General features: G+C 37.7%; 1 protein-coding gene across 1 annotated transcript in view; it reads right to left on the bottom strand.

Moving 5' to 3' along the window:
- The window catches only part of LOC139942021 (alpha-aminoadipic semialdehyde dehydrogenase-like), a 59,950-nt gene that overhangs the window by 12,781 nt on the left and 22,925 nt on the right, over positions 1–24,244 (bottom strand). The window contains exons 14-16 of the mRNA XM_071938688.1: positions 16,120–16,236; positions 9,449–9,546; positions 3,008–3,081 (exon numbers count right to left, since the gene is read on the bottom strand). Of these exons, the coding sequence (XP_071794789.1) occupies positions 3,008–3,081; positions 9,449–9,546; positions 16,120–16,236 (289 nt within the window). The remainder of the gene's footprint in view (positions 1–3,007; positions 3,082–9,448; positions 9,547–16,119; positions 16,237–24,244) is intronic.

Genomic DNA, 24,244 nt, shown 5'->3' with positions numbered 1-24,244 from the left:
GTCATTTCTACTATATATTAATGATAATAATAAAGATATTTGTAAAGCACCTAATGCAAAAGCCTCTAAGCTCATAAGGAGAACAATAAAATATACAACAAGTCAAAAATAGATTATAAGTAAGCAGATTACAAATAAGCTATTTTAAACGAATGACTTTTTAACAGAGACTTAAAACAGTGTAAAGAACTAATGGATATGCACTAGTGCCTGGCGGATATGCACAGGAAGACTAATCCAAAGAAATGTAGCAGCATAAGAAAATGATCTATGACCATAACAAATGGAAGAAGCTCTTATAGTTGTGGTATAATGAGCATGGTATGAATTAAAGAGGACAAATTGAGAAAGTAGGATAAAAATAGCTTCCCAAAAAAACATCAAAATCTCTGTCTGTATTTGCTGTCAACCAACACCATTCAGACTCGTTTTCCCTCTAGTGCAGGATGTAGTCAAAACCATGCATATTATCCCCCTACCGTCCATGTTATTCCTACGTATAATCTTACATCCATATGAGGTTCAATTTGTTGCCACAGCTGAAACAGCGGAAGCTTCTAGAAAAGCTCTATAGATGTACAAGAGTGTGAACATGTTCTAGTGATTTTGGTTAAGTCTGCTATTCCTGGTGGATTTCCAGGATCATCCATTTTAACCTTTCTTCAAATTTTCTTGCTACCCAAAGCAACAAAAATTTTAAAATGTTGATGTTGTTAAAGAATTTTAAAACCATTTTATGAGAGGTTGCCCAAATCCTCAGGCCAAACGGCCACTTCAAGGTGAGGGCTGTATTGGTTGATGTGGGCTGTTGACCCAAATCAATTGTCACCGGGGCAAGCTGTCGCATACTCCTGCCGTCCGTTTCACAAAACTCTTCCTAACTTAAGACCAATCTTAGGACTTAAGACGAGTCCCAACCCTGCACTGTAGCATGCAGACCATAAGATTAATCCTAAGTTAGGACGAGTTACTCGTCCTAACTCGAGATAAGACGAGTCCTAACTCTTTGTGAAATCGACCCCTGGGGCTGAAACAGGGTAACCCCCTTCGCAGTCCATCCGGATGTAGGCACGGGTATTATCCAATAAGAGCCTGGCTGGTAGAGCAGCATGCACTACATTCCAAAGTTTTTAAAAAGCAATTATGAATTAGTGCCTTGCTCAAGGGCACAAGTGTCATGACCATGATTTGAACCCACACTCTGCTGCTGACAACACCAGAGCTTGAGCCAGACCGTCGGAAATATGCCAAACGAAATATGCTTCTTGGTAGCTTTAACAACAGTAAAGCAAAACCCTAACAAACATTAACATTAGATGTAGATGCTACAATTTAAAAACAACAAACAAAAACAATTGTTGGTGTTCCATTTGGCTCAGACCTGCTCTAACAAACCTACAACAAATGTAAGATCAAGTTATTTGTATTTATAAATGGTTCTGGTCATTCAGCTTTCAGGTGATGCATCAGTATCTGGTTGCCCTTTCATAGATCTGTACTTTAAGACAGATCAAACAAATTCAAAAGGAAGGGGGGAATTGAAATTTGCCTAAGTAATTCTGTCAAGGCGTCATTGGCAAGAGCCTCAAATAGTTTGACAAAAGCTTCCAGCTGTAGTCGGAGTTGTGATTGAAAATTTTATGCACGATCATGCACAATGAAATAAAAAAAAACATGGAACATATGCTGTCAAACCACAGTTACAATCATAAATTTTTTTAAACAAAAGGGACATTTGGAACTACTTTAAAGGTTGAAATGCATTTTACACTTCAATTAATTAATTTGTTTTTGGTGATAAAAATTGCAAATAAGACTCTGCAGTCAAAGTCTACTCAAGTTTGAGGCTGACTTTCAAATATTTTTTGAGTCACACCTTTAACTTTCACGAAGATCACATGGGTTAGGTACATTTACATGTAATCGTTCCTGCCAATACACACCCTAAGAATAGGGTTAATTTAATCAGCCCTGCGGCTAGGGTTAATCAAATGACAGCGAAGTCACAAAACAACTGAATCCCAGTTAATGCTCTAAATTAACAGAGAAGAGTACGAGCGTAAACACAATTAGGACTAATCACCCAGTAAATTAGAATAGTTTTATATTGTAAAAGCAGACAAATTTCTATGTTGTTAGATAATACCACAACAGAGTTCTAAACACCAAATTGGATCAGTGAGAAAGTACGGTGTACTTCTGCATCAAAGCAAAGTACATCACTTCTCATTTACCAACCAACTTGCAGGTCTCGAAGAAATGCTTCAAATTCGATTCAAACAGAAACTAACTTAATAGTCGTACTTGGCTAGACATGTTCCTCTGACAAATCTGAGTTGTGCACAAATGCAGTGTTATCTTTAGTCACAGATATAGCGCTTAAATTCATTTACACTGCAAACTTGCTTATGTTCTTAACTGGATGTTTTCTTAGAAACAGACATGTATAACAAGAAATGCAACTTAATCTGATCTTGTCCGGCATCTGGAACACCTGCAAAGTTTGCAATAATAAATAGGCTGCGATTACCTGCTAAAAAAATGTTTCGATGGGTGCAAATGAAAATATCCTCTCCCCTCCCTTGTCAATTAGATGAGCACAAAATCTGTTCCACCGCTCCAAGGTACAAACTTTGTTTTCTAATGATCAGTTGAACGCCAAGAGATAACTGTAAAATGACCAGTGAGCTAAATCCTCAGATACTGGCAGCATTTGTAGTCTACTCTCGACGGGGACTGTCACCAGATTTTGCATCGTATATATGACCTAATAATAACATTTCACTTCTGGCAGTTATAGTTTTTATTTACCGTTTTGCATCCCAGATTTCCGGCTGCTATATAGAAAGAGAGTACCACACCCACACAACATGTTTTGGTTGCTTACGGGGTGTTCAACACTGTCGCTTTGCCTCACTAAAGATAGGTGCCATTCGCCTCAACTTGCCGGATATTGTACTCAATTTAGACAGAGATTATAATTGCAAAATATCTCAAGACTCCTTACCAAATGCACCACCGATTTCCGCACCGCTGGTAGGTATGTTGACATTCACCACACCGCAATCAGAGCCCTTGGGTCTGTGAAAAGAGTGGAGTAGACTGATTTTAAAGACGGCTTGATGGCTCTGCGTTCCAGCAGATGGCTTTAGAAATGCAGATGTGTTAATTTATTAACAGGGTGAATTGGCTCAGGGCTGAACCAGTTCAGTAATGGATGTTGCTTCCTGGGGAATAAAAAGAGTAGGAACACACAAGGATAAGGGGTCGTTTCCTACTCATGTAAATTATACATATATATCCCTGGGTGAAATGAGTCGTGCTGGCTTGATGATGAAACATTTTTCTATGGCTTAAAGAATCAATTGAGGTTTGTGCAGCATTAAGCGCCTCTCCCTAGGCGCACTTTAGTATGCACCTTAACTTTTAGTTTACCTGCAAGAATCAAGTATTGAATCTTGGTTATAATACATCACTTGATCCTGAGAGTAGAGTTATTTTTTTTCAAACATTGTCCCAAATTAAGACTTCAACAAATCAAATTAATCAATCATCTTTTTTTCTACATGAACAAGAAATCAAACACTTTTAGGCAGCCACAGAAAACACTACTGAAGAAGCTGTTGTAGCGGTGCACTATACACAGAACCATCTCCCAACAATTAATAAGTTCTTTCATACAATGTTCTAAAGCAAATACTTAGATAATAAATATCACAAAACTGGAAATCTAACAAATTCACAGGAACAAACACTCTCTCAAACCTGCACTGACTGTACTAAACAACATCTAATAAAAAAAACAAGAGCCTTTGCAAAGAATTTACAATGAAAATACAATTTATACACAGGTGTGTTTGTTGTCGGCTCTGAGACCTTTCGCAAGCAAACATGAGCTCCTTCATTTCAATCACCAGAGCCTTCAAATAATTTCTTGACGCTCGCAAAAACGCCAACGTTGCAGAACCTAACACTGGAGAGTCTGTCAATGTGACTATTTTGGCTCTCATTTGTCACTCTCCAGAGATGGATGCATGCAATCGAAACACATTGGACTGTTACATCTCACTCAGTAAGGGAATCCTGGCGCACGCATCGACACATGCCTTGACGACTTTCGGCAACACAAATCAATGGGTTTTAAGTGATACTACACTACAGGTCAAAATTTGTACAAGTATTTTCATGAAAATCAATTATCAAAAGAGAAGAAGTCAGGTTTACAAGACTAAAAATGTCAGTAAAATAGAAGGATTTTTGACTAGAGTGGGATTCGAACCAACGACCTCCGAATTAACGTGCCTTTAATAGAAGGAGTTTCAAATAAATAATCGGTTTTCCTGATGAATATAAAATAAAGAAAACATTGTACTTATCTTAACACACAGACAGAAGGTAAGGTTGCACAGACGGCAAGGTTAAAACATTGCCATTACTGTACGATTCATATACAGGTGTGGTATAAAGAACAAAGCAAATTTTTAAAATCTTAAGATTTGTGGTGCTTCCGATACAATTTTGTTGGATTAAGTTTTCTTAAAGATATAGAAGTGAGATGAAAACCTGTTTACAACAAAGGGTCAAGTATAAACCAGACCTTTGTTTATGCTTTGAAAATCCTGTACGATGGCGTAAAAAAAGGGTACCAAAAAGGGTACCAAATTGGGACCGGTGGTTTGTCTTGCTTGTGTTAATAGCTCTGCAGTCCTGCTCACAATAAATGCTAGAATCAAGCCTGTAATACATGCGGGCCTTTGCCCCTGGTTTTCAAAAGTTCCTATTGCTATTAAGATTTTCTAATGGAAGTACCTTTTGCAAAATGAAAATTTCAACATTTTCAAAGATGTAATTCTAGGCCTGTAAAAGTATGTGGACGATAGTTAGTGATAGGCACATCACTGCTGTTTTGGCAGGGTTAAAGATGATTTAAACAGTCTGAATGAATGGGCTGTGAAAAATAATCGTTCATTGAACTCCTGGGATTGGCAAATCATGCAAATCTACATTTTACAGGAGGTAACCCCCTGTTGCTCAAGTGGTTATTGACGTGTAGGTTTATTGAACATAAGTGGATACTTACTGTTTATAATTGGATGTTTTTTGACAAAATGAGCTTGTTTTTTTGTTGTTATACTTGTATTACAAAACAACCTTCACAAAAAGATGACAGCCAATCTCCGCTGAGGATATTTGTGTGTATGGTGTAGGTCATTTGAAGTTTGTTACCCTACCATTGCAAACTGAACGCAAGAGGGTTATGTTTTCTCTTGATCTTCACAACGTTTTTCTTTTTTAAATATAGAATGCCAATGCAGAAAAAGGGAAAAAACATCTTTATTAGAGGAGTTTTGATGAACGCTTTAACGAGTAATAAGATACGAATAGTACTTCAAATGACAAGATCATCCTACCAGCATTCCCTTACAAATTACTTTAATGCAATAACTGCTTAAATGTTACATTGAAGATGCTGTCAAAAAGAAGAAATTACTATCGCTGCCAGATATTAGTTACAGATTTATATCATTTCTGATGGAAACGTCATAATACTTCAAAAGTGGAGAAGATTGAGAGAAGTGAGGGGAAGTCAAATTACCAAGGACATATTTGCAAATGAGAATTGGTATTTCTGAGAATCAAGTTAAAGGGACGTTTTTACCTTTACTTTTACAAAACCATTGGATTGGTTTATTCTTAATGTAGATGTACATTTATACAATAAAACTATCTGTGTACAAGTTTCGTTTCAAAAGATGGACGTGTTTTTGAGATATCGCTGAAATTCCTGAGCAGTTTTGTCCATGCAGGAAGAATAATTGGAATACACAATAAAATCTTTATTTTGTGGATCAAAACTGATATATTTTTCCATAACGCCATAGCTCTAAAAAATGAGAGCTCCTGGGGTGGATTTCACAAAGGTAGTCCTAACTTAGGACTAGTCCTGGGCAATGCTAAGAGATAGGACCAGTCTTAAGTTTGGATGAGTTACTGGTCCTAACTTAGGACCGGTCCTATCTCTTAGCATTGCCATGGACTAGTCCTAAGTTAGGACTACCTTTGTGAAATCCACCCCTGTACTGCTAACCAAGTATGTTTTTATTGCCATTAACTTTAAAGGCATTGTACACGATGGGTAATTGTCAAAGACCAGCAAGTTTGTTCTCACTTGGTGTATCCCATCATAAGCATAAAATAACAAGCCTGTGAAAATTTGGGCTCAATTGAATTGGTCATCAAAGTTGCGAGAAAATGATGAAAGAAAAAACAACCTTGTTCGTTGTTGGACGAATTGTGTGCTTTCAGATAGGAATAAAAGACTAGCTAGAAGTCTTTTAATATTTTAATTAGAAATTACCTCTTTCTCAAAAACTATGTTACTTCAGCCGGAGTTGTTTCCCACAGTGTTTTATACTATCAACAGCTCTACAATGCCCGTTACCAAGTAAGTTTTTAGGTTAGTATTTGTTTTGAGTTGTTACCAAACGTATACCTTCCCTTTGAGAGTGATATCCAAAGAGCTTCCCCCAGCACTACCTACAACCAAGTATGGACATGGCCAGCAAAGCACACTGTTTAAACCCTCCAAATGACTATCACTAGTTCTTTACAGTTCTTCTAAGAGTTGGTTGTCACCCTAAACAAGGCTCCTCTTAGCTTTCTAAATAGCTAACAAAAGCTGAAAGGAAGTTTATTCACTGAAGACACTTGGATGTGTTGATTGTACAATTCAGTGACATTTTTCTATTTGTGGCTTTTCAATTATCAAATACTTATGGCAGTGGACACTATTGGTAATTACTCAAAATATTGATTAGCATAAAACTGTACTTGATTACGAGTTATGGGGAGAGGTTGATAGTATAAAACATTGTGAGAAACAGTTCCCTCTGAAGTGACATAGTTTTCGAGACGGAAGTAATTTTCCACGAATTTGATTTCGAGACCTCAGATTTAGAATTTGAGGTCTCGAAATCAAGCATCTGAAAGCACACCGTGTTTTTTCTTAATGTCTCGGAACTTCGAGGACCGATTGAGCTCAAATTTTCACAGGTTTGTTATTTTATGCATAAATGTTGAGATACACCAACTGTGAAGACTAGTCTTTGAGAATTACCAATAGTGTCCAGTGTCTTTAAGACCATAGTATCCATGTCTCACCAATGTACTACAAGAAATATTGGCAATGCAATGTGACTTAAATACGTACAACATGTTGCACCTGACCAACTAAATATCCCCGGCACAATTATTTATGAAATCAATGCTGGAGTTTGAGAAACTTTACCTCATGCACTTCTCTCAAAGACAACAAAGAGTTGAACGAGAAATCAAATTGAAAGTATTCATCACGTGTGAAACTATGGGAGTTGCTGTTTTCACAAGCGCAGAGAGTCAGCGCGGGGCCCAACTGTCACCGATACCTGAAATCAGCGACGACAGACGTCAGAATGTCCCCGTCTCAACCTGGATACCTTCCGTTTCATTTCCTATTAAAAAAATTACTTGGTTGTTATTCGGTCATTTATCAGCAGTGTAAGTGCTACAACCCCTCATGTTGAATGTGGAACAACACCTCCTAGTGACTAGAAGACTATAATGCTGTCTTGCACCCCGATTAATACATACACAGATGAAGGTTGTCTTCCTGCACTGCGGAGAATAGCCGTCTCCACAGAGCTTCAGGCTTTGATTGAAATATTGACAACGGGGGTGGAAGCCAATAGGGAAATTATCTTCACCCAACAGCAATGATGACCATATTATGAAACAGGAACAATATGTAGGCCTTTTGATTGACAATATCGGCCTGCATCAGCTTCTTAATATCCTTCTCAAGGATAGCTGAAGAGATCCGCAAAAGTAATCACTTTTAATAAAATTTAAGTGTCTTGTATTGATCACTAGAGACGGCGAGTAAAAAGGAAACTACTGAGTGGTCAGCATGGGACTCTGTAGTTTATTAGATCACTTCTGCTTAAGTTTCCCGTCCACCCATCCTTTAGAGATTATAAAACACTGAGTTTGGCGGACGTTAGACGATCAAAACTGAATTTGATGAGGAACTGCGTGACACCTATCCAGATCAATCAAATAAAATAAAAAATTGCCCCAAAAGAAAACCCCGATATTTATGACCTTTACAGGAGACAATTGTAAAAGCCAGCATGAAGAGAAGATTGTATCAGGGAAACCATGCATAAAACATCACCATGTTGACATTGACGCCTAACCTTGGTACATGTACTGCTCTCAAGAACCCAGGTAAACCTTGACAAAGGGGGTGCACTACTCATCAATTTGTATCCATACCTAGCAATCATTGTGGAAGATCAAAGCAAAATTAAGGTCATGGTCGGAGACGGCTGACAGTTGGAAGTAGCCTGGTAAGCTTAGAAATCTCAGAAGTGACACGAATGATCTTCACACCTGTCAGAATGACTCTTCAAACTGTGGCAGGTACATGGACATCTTTGGTGATATTGCCTTATACCAATATTCTCACTTGGTATATCCCAACATATGCAGAAAAATAACTAAGTAACTGTAAGATGAATAATGTTCCTTATGGGAAGATTTCATTATATGGTTGTTGAAATCAGCCAGTTGAAATACAGACATTGACTAGCGATTTGGGCCCTCTTGCACGCCTCTGTATTTTCTGCGCCCAGCATGCCCTGAGGGTCTGTATGAGTGAAGACAGAAACACACTTTCTGTTTCCCTACAGCTTTTCTCCTGTGGTAAACTTCTTGGGGACCTACAGTTTGCTGTGTGTTTGTGTTCTTTACTTGTTTATGTGTGTGTCAGTTTGTGAGGGGGGGGGGGTGGAGGGGACAGACTAGATGGATGCAATGTGATAAGGGTTTTCTTGGGCCCCCAACTGTAAAGGCATGAGCTTAAATACAACTTTGGCATCCAGATCTGTAGTTCCAATCCGACTTGCAAGAAGTGCAATCACACTTGGATCTTAGCCAAGGGAAACCAAAAAGAAATAGGGACGACTATAAAGAGATCCACATGCCAAAAGTGCACAAAGTAAAGGACAGGAGTAAGGATTTTAACTGTCACTACTGGTTTTTATCCAGTCAGTAACCCATTTCTGCAATCAAATCCTCTTCAAATATCTAGCCAGTCCCAACAGATCGAGGGGGTAGACTTGTCCTCCCCGAAGGCGTGCAACCGGGATAGATATGAAGAGATACGGGAACAAATTCTGGAGTAGTCCATACTTCTCACACTTAGGAGAGACACTTGACTTGTCCAAGTGCTCTTCGGATGTATACATTTAATCAGCCCAGGCACAATTCAAGCTATGTTTCCATACAGCTTTGCAGCAGGCATCAATACAATATATATGCAGAGTGGATACACACTGCAGCCTGGCCTGGCCTGAATTGATTTTTAATGCAGCTCTACAGTTTCTTTACACTTATTAGATTATCTCACCCCAACCAGCGGAAGAGGTTGCCTGGATTCTTGGTGAACAAGCTACTTGAAAGGCCTTGCTTTACTTCGTTGTTCCATGATATTGCCTCATCCAAGCTCTAAGATAGTAAAAAGAACACATCAACACAAGGGGTGAATGACAACAAACTCTTTTTTTTTTTTTTTGAAGAGCTGAATACCCTAGAAGGCGAATTAAAGTTGATACCTGAGAAGTGACGATGTACTATGTCCTAAAGATAGCCCTTGTAGATCAATGAAATCGTTCAGTATCCCCTCAAAGCATGAATTGATACATATACAACCAACTTGGTTACATAAAGATTGATCCAGACCTGAGTAATCACGCAAGGCTTGGGCCATTGTATTACATGTTAGTCATAACTGTTGTAAGCCATTTGATCATCTCTAGAACCTGTTTACAACAAATCTCACAAAAGTTGTTTACTTTGAAGAATACCTGGATGGATACAAAATACACAATGCACAGGAACGTGTACATGTACTTGATTCAGAGAGACCCATGTGGGCAATGGGTCATTGTTTTATATTTGGCCAAGGGTATTATATGTGTCATCAACCTTACAAGTACGTGTATGTTCTTTGACAAATATCAAAGGTGTCCAGTGCTGTTGAAATGAGACAATAATGAGACAATAAATAAGGCCGGGGTGTTGAGTACACAATTTAGCCAATCAATTTCCCCTGTGGTTCAGTTTTTTTCCCCAACATTTCGTGGAAGAAAAATCCCTTGTAAGCAACAATCTTATTATTGATGAATGTAAAAAGTTATTTTTGCTTCTACATTGTGCACTGAAGTTCCTTCGTATTCCCCAGCTGATGTATCTCAGTAGATTGCATAAAAAAACAAATTTGTAAAAGTTTGAGCCTAATTGGACATCGAAATTGCAAGAGAAAAATGAAGTAAAAAACACATTTGTTGCAAACGGCTTGAGGCCTGAAGCCTTTTAACAGACACAAATATTTGAGTGAGAAATTACCTCTTTCTAAAGAACTACATTCTCTAGAGGGAGTCGTTTCTCACAACGTTTTATACTATCAACAGCTCTTCATTGCTTATTACCAAGTAAGTTTTTATACTAATAACTATTTTGAGTAATTACCAAACGTGTCCACTGCCTTTAAGATCAATCTTGTAGGGTCAAGTCCAGTTGTTAAGTTATGTATGACTTATTCACGAAGAGTTTTTAGCATCTTTAGTCACGAAGCAAACTATGATCAAAAACAACCTCCGTTTAATCAATCTTATCCCTACAAAATGTTGAACCCAGCCTTCAACTCTTGACTTTTAAGAAAAAGGTTAAAGGCAGAGGACACTATTGGTTATTACTCAAAATAATTATTACCATAAAACTTTTCTTGGTGACAAGTAATGGGGAGAGGTTGACGGTATAAAACATTGTGAGAAACGGCTCCCTCTGAAGTGCCATAGTTTTCGAGAAAGAAGTAATTTTCCACGAATTTGATTTCGAGACCTCAGGTTTAGAACTTGAGGTCTCGAAATCAACCATCTAAACGCACACAACTTCGTGTGACAAGGGTGTTTTTTTCTTTCATTATTATCTCGCAAGTTCGATGACTGATTGAGTTAAACTTTTCACAGGTTTGTTATTTTATGCATATGTTTAGATACACCAACTGTGAAGGCTAGTCTTTGACAATTACCAATAGTGTCCACTGCCTTTAAGGAAAAGGTTAATCAGCAGAAAGCCCTTTGCATTTACTTCCATTTCAAGAATGCAAGCTTATTAATAACTCTTACCATTGCAATTATTTGGCAAGTAATTACTTGTTGAAGTCTTCTGTACATATGCAAGACTTGAGGCATAGATGTTGACTACAGACATTTGTTTGAATATTAAGGATTCCCCGAGGAATTGAAATTTTTAGGAAATTGCTGGCTCTCAAGAGAGCCGCTCTGCATTTGTATATTTCATTTAGCTGGTCATCATCCTCAGGAGCAATAGCATGGTCTTACCTTTGAGAATAAACAAACTCTAGATTCCCAAACAAAAAACTACAAACAATGTTCGTGTTATTCATAGGAACTACAGAAGAGACAGTACATATTTTATTCTCAAAGTTCAGCTTGTTCTTAAACTCAATTCCGAAGGGAAAGTTCTAAAACCGAATTGCTCCTGTTTGAGTCTTGAAGCCCTTCCCCCAGCCACATGCCAGCCAGCCTTTTCAATTGGAAATCAGATGGTCTTCCGGACTAGCAGGCAAAAAACGAGAAGGTAACATTCTAGAGAAAGAGAGAGTACGACTGCAGAGAACAGATCAGCATTTCAATGGAATCTGATTCAATTACTGGTGTAAGGCTCGGGTAAAATACTGTCCCAGACACTTACATTCTTAATTCCTCGGGGTATTTTTGCTTCATGGATGCACATCAGGTTTATGTCAATGTTATATCTTTATGCTTTCTTCTTTTTGTGGGGGCGAGGGGGAGTAGTAAGAATGTATTTTTTCGTTCCCAGCGGTATGGAGCTTGACAGTCCAGTATATCGACTAATAAGAATGTGTTCCATTCCCCAGAGCATGGTCTTGGCCTATCCAGAAGCATGACCTCGAGGGTATGATTATGATCAGAGCGATGTGGGGATGTTGGGACACACCTAGGGATAGACATGAATGTGTGTGTAATCCTAAGGCTCATTGCATTGCTACGATGAAAGCATTGATTATTGATCATGGGGCAGGAGGGGAATCTGCTCAAGTTGCAACATGGGATACAAATGAGTCAGATGTTGACAATTTCAAGGATTGAGTTAAATGCATGGCTGAAAAGAGCACACCAACAGCAGTAAATTGGTATATGTCTAAGCTTTGGGGTGTATCGCGTTGCTGAGTTACTTCCGTTTGAAATTAGCCAATACATCATTTTTTCTGAAAAACAAATTACAAGTAAAGTGATGTTTTAAACTACCATTTCGCGCAAAAAGATACAAATTAGACATAAGTATGATAAAATTGTTGTATTCATAGTTTTATTGCCTAAAAGTAAGTGTTCTAAAGGTTAACCATGCAAATATAGATCTTAAAAAGTAAAAAACTTTTTTTTCCTTTTTTTTCTCCACATTAAACTGTCCATAACTTAATAATGCATTTGGCAACATCTGACTCATTTTCACAAAGTGGGTCACATTTAAACTCTTGGAATTTTTGAATGTGCTCGATTTCTCAACGCTCTACCTTTATTAAAAGCAGGATAGAATTGTGGTTAGTGTCAAAGACCAGTATCCTCACTTGGTGTACCCCAACATATGCATAACAATAACAAAACCTATGAATAAAAAATAAAAAATCTTTGACTCAATTGGTCATCGAAGTTGCAAGAGAATTATCAAGGAAAAAACACCCTTGTTGCACAAATGTTTACTGCTGTTAGATGCCTAAAAAAAGGCCTCAGGACTGGAGCCTTTTATCAGATTCAAATATTTCTTAAAGACAGGGTATAATTTTTGTTATCGTCAAAGACGTACCCCCAACATATGCATAAAATAACAACAGCTGTGAGTTGGGTTCAAATGGTCATGAAAGTTGGAATTATGCAAAAAAAAACACCCTGGTTCAACAGAATTGTGTGCTGTCAGATGCCTGAGAAAGGCTTCGTAGCTGTGACTTGTACTCTATCCCTACCTCTTCATTGTTAAAAGAAAAAGAAAGTTTTTCAATAAATTTCTTTAGAGGGACTTTTTGAAATGTTTTTCTTAGATATCAGATTAATTTACACCAAACTTGGAAGAGATTGTTTTCTTTCTGATATTCACAAAGGAGCGATACCTTTCAAAGGCCATAGCAAAACTGAATAACACACATGAAAAGAAGCTTTTCACTGGGCAAATAAAGCCCAGGAAATGTACAATAACTGTAATCTGAGGACTGCCCAAAGAAGCTGTTCCCGTGATTTCCCACAAGAATACAGGAAATAATAATCCTACTACAGCAAATGAAAAGAATATGTAAGACAATCCAATAAGTATATTCTATGGATACAAACCGTAGAATCATCCCCCATAGATGGCCTTCACTTAAAAGATAAAGAAAAAAACAGCTAGCATAACATGTGCACACCAATGGGACGAGGGATGAAAAAGCTAATCTTTTGTAGTCATTAGTTTCACCTTCATTTGAGTGAAATGGTTACAGTCCAGAAAGATTACTACAGGGACTACACACCGTCAGCTTCCCGTCCGTGGATGAAAAGCCCAGATAAAAGTTGATGTCACAAACAAATAAAATGGGGGTTATCAAGACCGGAAAGCAATACAGCCAAAACTGAGTGATACTCACTCGATTTCTTTGGGGGATTGGGCAGCCATTGTTTATTATCCATAAAGTATGCGTTTTTCTTCAAAACAAATATTGTCATTATTGGAACAGATCAATTTCATAATGCAATTGGTCTACCTTTTTTTGTGGACTATTAAATTTAGGGAGGCGTAGAAAAGATTATTATCTTATCCAATCTGAGAAAGTGTACTTCGGCTGGGGTGGTTGACTTGTTTGGAAACAAAATACTTCTAGCCATTTTCATTGGTTTGTTTGAACGCCAAAATAAGAAAACCAGAAACAATTCACCAATGCAAAGGGTGAGATAAAATAAACTTGAGTAAGCGGTGGTTGACTTCGGTCACTTAACAAATTTGATGATTCTAAAAATTACTTTTAATGGGTGAAGAATTTTTTTCTAATATCAAAGGTGATTGCTTGGTATTTCAAAAAGCTCATGTATGTAGTCTGACTTTCACTGTTTTCAGAATTAATTTTTTTTGTCAGATAGATAATATGGATTCAATATTTATCTTTTAGTTTTTTTCTGGCTACAGCTTCACAGACCTACTTTCTGTGTTGATTGTTTCTCTTTCTTCATTTTCTTGAGCCTTGATCTTACAGTGGACAAGCCCTATGCCACACACACATACAACATGACAGGCATATGAAGTTAAATCAAACATGTCCAAATTTGAAGCACATTAACATACAATACATGTACCTGAAGCTTCTTTTTTTTTCTCTTCTTTTTTCTTTTTTGAGGGGGAGGGGTGAGATATATATTGTTTTATTTCTTAACTATTTAACTATCCTGAGCAAACATTTAGTGAAACACTTTGTTAAAAGGTGGTAATTACAAACATTCAAAGAGAGAAACTTATGCCTGATAAAGATGCTTCTGAATAATAATCAGTACGCAGTGCAGTAAAACAATACAATATGGTTTACTTCAGGTGGACAGTCGATATTACCTCGCCCTTGGTATCGGAAGTTGACAAATACCCTGAAACTATGTAATATTTGTATACTGCACGCAGGGGCCTATTAGTGCAAGCAGGGGCCTACCCTGTCAGCGTAAGGTATAGTGTACTGTAAATGTGCTTACATTAGTGGCTAAAGCACTACAGCCTCTAACCAGAATGATATTTCCCACTCACTTTCAAACGAAAAATCGTTAAAATTGCCATCCATACCAGAAAAAATAATGCCATTATCCACCTATGATTACCTTCTCTCACAGCCTGTTGAGCTATTGATTTACTCCTGATAAAACATTGAAATACACTTTACCAGAGGGCAGTGGAGTAATGTATGGAAAACTAATTCAATTCCAGAAACAATAAAAAGTACAGTGATGCGGCAGTCGACTCGGTTTATAGTACTTCAGAAATTAAGGGCACAGGGTAATGACAAAGAGAAGCTACCTGGGGCAAATTTCATGGCAATTACATGTACGACACATAGAATTAAGGTAAGGGATGTGTAGACTCTTAAACAGAAAAAAAATGGTAAAATCCATTCCCAAATTACCTATAACACTTAAATAAAACCGACAGTCAAAACAATGTGCTGTACTTTATGCTTGCCTGACACTTATTTCTCTGCTTGTTTTGTGACAACGACAATAATACTTTATGTTCTCAATTACAATTGAAAGTACAAGAAATTTTAAACAAAAGTCCCAAGTTCAAACTAAAAATTTAGAAATAGATGTATATATAAATGCACAACATGCATACACTTGAACACTGCATTTACGTGGTGCTGTAAGCGCAGAATCAGATAAGCAGTTCCATCACAGAGCTGCTTAAACACAAAAACTTGCTAAGCACAACACAGTTATGGTTCCAAGAAAAAGGTTACTTGCCAAACTACAATGTCACATGTACAACATGTGACTGGTTTCCTAAATCTTTAAGCAATTCTTTACTACTTAAGAACCTCTATGGGATTGGACCTTGTTCTCACACGTTCAGAAAGTCAGCATAAAGTGTTTTCACTCTGCTTTCTGTTTGACCCCATAACAAGGAAGACTTGGAACTGCAAACTAACAAAATACCCAAAAGGCATTTTGAAAATGAGAAGCTGCGCTATGTACGTAGGTTCTTAGAAACAACCTATTTGGACAATCTCGATGACCTCCGAGAACAAAGAAAATGACCAAAGGGTAGGACAAGTCCTCGTACTTAATCCAACATATCAATGAATGGCATCACCTGCGTGGTAGTTGTTTTCTACAAAAACTCTGTTTTTGGTTCCACCGAGCACCGAGGAACAAGGACAGTATCAATAACAGAATGTGATTCTAAAGGTTTAGAATAAGAAAATGGAGATTATTGATTAAAGGAGCCAATCAGATGGGATGAAGGACTTACGCTAGTCTTGAGAACGTACAGCACCGGAGCGAAGGCTTCTGATTGGACGACTGGTGCATCATGAGAAAGACCACTGATGATTGTGGGCTCCACGTAGTTGCCTGGTCTGTCAAGAACCTAGTTGAAGAATAAACACAAAGAGCACAATTAACAAAGTTTTGTTTTTCCATTTTCAATGGCCATTCAGACACCCACTGGACAATTATAATCTTGAGGTTCTCTGGCAATATTTCCTGCTGGTCTAAAGGATAACATTTTGATTCATCACTGAGAAATAGCAAGGATTAAAAGACGCATGCACAAGACTGGATCATGCATGATATTTGGTCTTTGGAAAAATAGGACCTGAACAATTTACCAAGTACATTAGGGTTGACCTACAAGAACTCTCGGAACTTATATGTATCATTTAAAAAATTCTGATTGTTCAAAGGGCAACAAAATCAGACAAAACATCGTAAGTAGGAGAAAAACAATAGTAACACTTATTTAAAGGCAGTGTACACTATTGGTAATAACTCAAAATAATTATCAGAATTAAACCTTACTTGGTAACGAGTATTGGGGAGAGGTTGATAGTATAAAACGGTGTGAGAAATGACTCCCCCTGAAGTGACGTAGTTTTCGAGAAAGAAGTAATTTTCCACGAATTTGATTTCGAGACCTCAGAATTAGATTGTGAGGTCCCGAAATCAAGCATCTGAAAGCACACAACTTCGTGTGACGAGGGTATTTTTTGTTTCATTCCAAATGAGCTCAAATTTTTACAGGTTTGTTATTTTGTGCATGTTGTTGAAATACACCAGGTGAGAAGACTGGTCTTTGACAAAGTGTCCAGTGTCTTTAAAAATATTGAAAAATGATAACAAGAAAAGTTATGTTTGGTATTGGTAACCGAATGCCCTACAACAAAGTCTTTTCTTGAATTTGGGCTTAGGGTGTCCACAAACAACAGGTTTCTGGGGAATCTCATGAGTCAGAACCTACATGTATCGACACAACAAGTTGATATGCCAAGTCCTTCTTGAGTTATAGCGCACACGACATTTCTTTTGTTTTACCCATCATGATCTTGAAATTTGACCATGGGGGTCCAATATCACTACCGAGACCAATCCACACACCAAGTGACCCTTAGTGACACTCCTTTGTCTAACTCTTTGTTCTGAATAAGACAAGGACCCCATCATTTTCATGTTTGATAGCAACTCAATGTCCTTTCTATGGTAAGTCATCCATCACTTCAAGTACACGAACACCCACAGAAGGACATATCAGAAACAGTTTGCTCCTTCAGTGGCTTCACCAACCAGGAGGCATAATAAAAGTTTTCCCAGAAGACTGAGTGGAATGTGAAGGAGAAAAAAAACAGCTTCTGTGTGGGACGCAGAAGTGCTTTCTGGGTAAATAACAATATTTGTAACTCCATTTACAGTGGGCACTTCTCCGGGAAAACAATCAAGGCCCCCAACACAAGTTATCAAAAGCAAAATAAAAATCTCAGTGGTAATACAACTGTCTTGAGTAAGTTTTCGCTTGAAGGTACTGAGGCATCAGTACTAACGTTCTTCTTGATATAATATCTATTTCAGAATAGACGTCAGGCATTGACGCCAACCAGTCGCTATCTTTTCTATTTCAGAATAGACATCATCCAGTCGCAATCTTTTCTATTTCAAAATAGACCTTATGCATTGACGTCACCCAGCTGCCATCTTAGAGATAAAACGATGATAAAACAATCAAAACGCACAGATTTGTATGCATGGCGCACAGGTTTGGCCAATGAATGGCCGCTTTTTTACCTCTTAGTGAAATGCTGACATAATGAGCATAAAAAGGTCTATAAAGATGAGTACACTCCTTCGGGGTAACAGTAAGATGAGAGTTTATACCAGCATTCTAAACTATGCAAGGACAACTTTCGTAATTTACATCACATACATGTATCTATGATGACGTACTCAGTAAGCTTTCATTCAGAACTAGAATTTGAAGGATTTGGGTTTCATGGTAATGAAAAATCTCAACATAATTAGCGTCATTATTAGGAAGTTGTACAAAAGGCTGCTGGAAGTAATTAACTTAAAAAGTCTAACAGTAACAGGATCCCCCACCCTTTTGAAATGTTGTTAAATTGCATATTTACACCAGCATAATTTTCTAGGACATGAAGCTTTTTCTTGATTAGTTTTCGCCAATATATTGAATGCTTTTAATGGCTTTTAAAGCCATTATACACTTTCGGAACAGAAAAAAAAAAAGTTCACAGATTTACAAATAACTTACAGGGTTTACAGAGGGTAATGGTAAAAGACTTCTCTTTAAATATTATTCAATGAAATGCTTTTCTTTTTAGGAAAACATTAAAACAATTATCAATTCTCGACAACGAGAATTACGGATTATAGTAAACACATGTCATGAAACGTGCGGAAACAAGGGTGGGTTTTCCCGTTATTTTCTCCCGACTCCGATGACCGATTGAGCCTAAATTTTCACAGGTTTGTTATTTTATACATAAGTTGTGATACACGAAGTGTGGGCCTTTGGACAAAACTGTTTACTGAAATTGTCCAATGGCTTTAAGACACTGCACACATTTGGTAATTGTCAAAGACCAGTATCCTCACTTGACGTATCCCGTAATCCAAACAGACCAACAAACCTGTGAAACCTTGGGCTCAATTGTTCATCAAAGTTGCAAGAGAACAATGAAAGGAAAAAACACCCTTGGTGCACAGCTTTTAGTTCTTTCAGACGCATAACAAAAGGTTTCAGTTGAATTCTCTACTATTTGGGTGAGAAATTACCTTTTTCTCAAAAACTAGGGAGCCAGTTCTCACAATGTTTTATACTATCAAGCCTCTTCGTTGCTCGTTACCAATTCAGTTTTTATGTCTACAATTACTTTGAGTAATTACCAATAGTGTCCAGTGCCTTTAAGTGCTCTAAATGTTTATGTTGAAAAGGAAAGCAAGTCATCCCACCCCCCCCCCCAAAAAAAAAAAAAAATAATAAAATAAAGAACTGAGCAATCCCATCCACATGCAACAGTCCTTGAGTGTTGAAACTCATTCTGAAGCATTCCATCATACATGTATGAATCTTTATATTCAGTTATTCCACCGGGAATTGTTATCCAATACACCACTCAGTTTAAATTTACTCTTTCTATTTGAGGGCACACCTCAATAAGAGTTGCGCTCTATTACATGCCTTGAACATACCACGATTCACACAGTATTTACACTTGAAACACCCCTTGCAAGTATTCTGCCTGCTCATTGGTTTAGAGCGCGTCACATGAAATGTCTTAGTTTTGCTAGACGACGGCCGTGTGATAGTGCGCCGGTTTGCCATGCGCTACCCCGAAGACTAGCACACGGCGTGCAGTACCCAGACGTCCGTTGCGTGTACGAGGATAATAAAAATAGTCTGTAACCATTTCGGATTGCACGACACTACATGCAGCACATTAAAAGTGTTTGCAATCTGTATTCGCGTCGTCCGTGGATTGTAGCATTCAGGTCTGTAACTTAATAATAATAGTACAGTACTTAGAAATGTTTGGGGTGTTGACTGCTTTTACTCGTGCAATGGTTAAAAACTATGACTCCCTCGGTGATCCCCGTAGCGTTCTATTTTCCCTCGAAGCCTCGGGAAAATAGAACGCTCCGGGGATCACCTCGGGAGTCACAGTTTTAACCATAGCACTCGAAGCAGTCAATATTTGTATACTAGCAGAAAGTTGTCCGATTCAGTTGATGAATCATGCATGCTACGAATATTGCTCATGTTGTGGCGCCCCTCTAGTCATGCTTGTCTACTTTAAAACAAGCTTGAATCTTCAGTGTAAGGTGGTCTTCTAACCCACACATATTTAAAGTAACAAATGAACGAACTAAGCATACATGTATGGTTTGTGCTTAATGTAATAATATCGAAGTATTATATAGCGCGTATATCTACCAAACAAGGTACTCAAGGCGCTGAGTATATACAAACTTTCAGAAAGATAGGTTATTGCAGTGATGAATTTTGAGACCCAAAGTACCTTATAATGTTTACAAGGTGCTACGGCGCATACAGCAGCCACAGCCAGGAACGTCGGGGCAAACCCCTTCTCTTTTCGAAAAGTGCACTTGGGTTCTTTTACATGGGTTACACAACACATGGGACCAACGGCTTTACGTCCCATCCGAAGGACGAAGCAATGGTTAAGTGTCTTGCTTAAAGGCAGTGGACACTATTGGTACTCAAAATAATTATTAGCATAAAACCTTTCTTGGTGACGAGTAATATGGAGAGGTTGGTGGTATAAAACATTGTGAGAAACGGCACCCTCTGAAGTGCCATAGTTTTCGAGAAAGAAGTAATTTTCCACGAATTTGTTTTTCGAGACCTCAAGTTTAGAATTTGAGGTCTCGAAATCAAGCATCTGAAAGCACACAACTCCGTGTGACAAGGGTATTTTTTCTTTCATTATTATCTTGCAACTTCGACGACCGATTGAACTCAAATTTTCACAGGTTTGTTATTTTATGCAAATGATGAGATACACCAAGTGAGAAGACTGGTCTTTGACAATTACCAATAGTGTCCACCGCCTTTAAAAGTTCCAAATGAACGAACTAAGTATGTATGGTTTTTGCTTAATGTATATATGTGCAGGAATATTTTGGGCATATTGCAAGAAGAGATTGTGGAAATCTTAAAAAGCAGTGCAGGGAAGAAAGTGTTGCTAGTCCCGCTGGAAAAGGAAGTCTGAAAGCTAGGTGGACTGACAACATTTGTACACTTAAAATACATAGCGTACATTACGACAATAGCTCTGGACATGGAGGCTTGAGGGAGTTCGTTTCTCGGACCACCACGGGCTGACGTTCGCCCTAATGGACTTAAGAGAGATATCTGCAGGGCAAGCCAAGGTGATGAAACGACCAATGCATCCACTGTGCACAGAAATCTCAGTCAAAAACTAAAACTGCATAAATTCACAATTAAACTTATGAATGGTGCAGAATATCATCTCCTTAACAATGCACTTTGTAGCAAGTTTAGAGATTAATTCAAGAGGGTTAGCATCCTCACAGTTGTGTTTGGTGCCCTTCTTTGATATTCAAAGTAGTTAAACTTATGTTTAGCCACCCAAGTGTGAATATACAAGTTTGTATCACACTGCATTAATACACAATACTAGTCTCCCTACAAGTGGTAATCATCCACGGTCTTACAGTCTTATAGGAGTTTTATTTTTTAACAGAAAGGTGCACTGTTTCAATTTACTCGTTTGAAGCCACATCTCCTAGTTAAAGGCACGGAACACTTTTGGTAGTTACTCAAAATAATTGTTTGCATAAAAACTTAATTGGTAATGAACAATGGAGAGCTGTTGAAAACATAGTGAAAAATTACTCTCTCTGAAGTACATAACATAGCTTTGTGAGAAAGAGGTAATTTCTCACTCAAATATTTGAACCTGAAAAAGACTTCTAGGCATCTGAGAGCACACACAATTGTGCAACATTGGTGTTTTTCTTTCATTATTTTCTTGGAACATATAAATGTTGAGATATATAAAGTGAGAATACTGTCCCTTGACAATTATCAAACGTGTCAAGTACCTTTGAGAAACTCACATTATTATGTACTTGGTTTGTAAAGGTGAACTCAATTCATAAACGTCGCGGCTAGCTTTGATTTGTTTCCCGCCTAAAGTCTGTGGGGAAGGCAGGACACTATAATTGTCATCTAATGTACTCTTCTTATTTCTGGTCACACCTGACCGTCCTGTCTCAACCACGCTGTTGACACCAGTGGAGCCAAGGGCTTTTATCATGACGAGTTAATCTGCATTGGACAGGATGCAAAGACTACTCCTGAGACTAACACAAATGTGTAAAAGATTGGATTACTTGTGAGACAGAGAGAGAGCAAGACACACAGTGGAAACTGACGAACATTGGGAACACCGCCCACAGTCTCTGAGAGTTGAAGAGTGGTCATTGGATGTTTGGGTTCTTTGACTCACTTTGTGCAAGTTTCTACAATACCAAACTCCACAACAAAGATACAAAGACTTAGTAAATATCATGATATCATCATACTAAAGTCAATCAATTCTTTAAATAAGCTTCAACAGGTCCAAAACTCAAGTGCTAGGCTTGTTTGTAATGAAAATAGATATTGCCAAATCACGCCTTTGCTAGTTGATTTGCATTGGCTGCCTGTCAGATTTAGAATTAATTTTAACATTTTGCTGGTTGTCTACAAATTGTCTACAATTTATTGAGTATAATCCTAAGGGATAACCAGCAGCTTCTTTTATTTCTTGCCATCGAAGCATGCTTATCAGAGGGAAATAAAATGACGTGTGGTTACAAAAAAATAGATTTATCCAAAAATATTATGGCTATTTATTTATTTATTTTTTATTTATTTTAAAATCAAAAGAGATAATCCTCAGGGATTAAACTTTTCATCCAAAGGGATAATACGTAGGAATGACCAGCAGCTTTTTTCATTTATTGTCAACCAAGTCAAAAATAGAAAGTGGCCTTGCCTTTACAGATAATATATGCAGCATTCTCTTGGGGACCCAATCCAGGGATTTGATTTCTAAAAAAGCTGTTAACTTTGGCGATGGCACTATGTGGCATCTCAAAGTTAACTTTTAAAGTTCAGACCAGTATAAGGCCAAGAACAGAGTGAAGAGAACAATGCTCTCTTTTGCTGACTTTACCTTTGTAATAAGTTTGTTTATCAACAGGGATTTTAAACCCACAAGAGTAGACAAGTAGGAATGTATTCAAGACAAAGTTTGTCCTTAAAATACCTTCCAAGTATTGCTCTGCCTTGTTGATATATATTGTGTAAAGCAATCAGCAGAAGGGAATGAACCATGCTTGTTATGAAGCAGTTGTTATTCTAAACTTTCTGGTTATTTATTTCTCTCCTTTTAGAAACTTATCACCAAAGGAGATAATCTTTTGGGAAATGGCCATTATTATTCTTTTTATCAAAGAACATGGTTTGGTCTTTTTCAGTTTATGTACTAGTCTCTTGACGACCACATCCACTGTTTGCAATTTTTAGAAAGGGCTGTGACCTTGGGCGATGGCAGTATGTGACATTTATGTGACATTTAAAGGGATGAGAAAAGAGTGAAACGGACAATGTTCTTTTGCTGACTCTACCTTTGTAATAAGTTTGTTCATCAACAGGGATTTCAAACCCACAGGAGTAGACAAGTAGGAATGTATTCAAGACAAAGTTTGTCCTTAAAATACCTTCTAAGTCTCACTCTTCCCGGTTGATACACATTGCATCAAGCAACCAGCAGAATGAAATGAACCATGCTTGTTATGAAGCAGTTAATTTTCTAAACTATTCTCGTTATGTGTTTTCTTCTTTTAGAAACGTTTTATCAAAAGGGATAATCCTATGGGATGGCCATAAGCTTTTTCATTTCTTGTTATCGAAGTCTGTTATAAAACATGGTTTGGCCTTTTCAGGTAATACATGTATCATGTGTAGCAGTCTCTTGACGACCACCTCCAGGGTTTGCAATGTCTAGAAAGGGTTGTGACTTTGGTCGAGCACAGTTTGTGACATTAAGAAGTTTTACTTTTTGAAAGTTCAGACCAGAAAAGGGCACTGAAAGAGTGAAAGGGCAGTGCTCATTTGCTAACTCTACCTTTGTGATGGTATTTTAAACCCACAGGAGTTTACTAGGAATGTATTCACGACAAAGTTTGTCGTTAGAATACCTTCCACGTATTACTATGTCTGGTTGATACACATTGCGTATAGCAATCAGCAGCCTCTAGGTAAATAAAACCATGCTTGTTATGAAGCAGTTATTATTCTGAACTGTTCTGGTTATGTTTTCTTCTTTTAGAAACTTCTTAACAAAAGGGATACTCCTTAAGGACGGCCACCAGCTTTTTCATTTCTTGTTATCGAAGTCTATAATAGAACACGGTTTGGCCTTTTCAGTTAATACATGTATGTGTGTAGCAGTCTCTTGACGGCCACATACATGGTTCTAAACTGTTCTGGTTATGTTGTCTTCTTTTAGAAACTTCTTATCAAAAAGGATGTCCCTCAGGGATGGCCAACA

The sequence above is a fragment of the Asterias amurensis genome, chromosome 9, assembly GCF_032118995.1.
Source record: "Asterias amurensis chromosome 9, ASM3211899v1".
Taxonomy (NCBI): Eukaryota; Metazoa; Echinodermata; class Asteroidea; order Forcipulatida; family Asteriidae; genus Asterias; species Asterias amurensis.
Note: the sequence above shows the minus strand (reverse complement) of the source record. Positions and strands in the feature narration are given on the sequence as shown.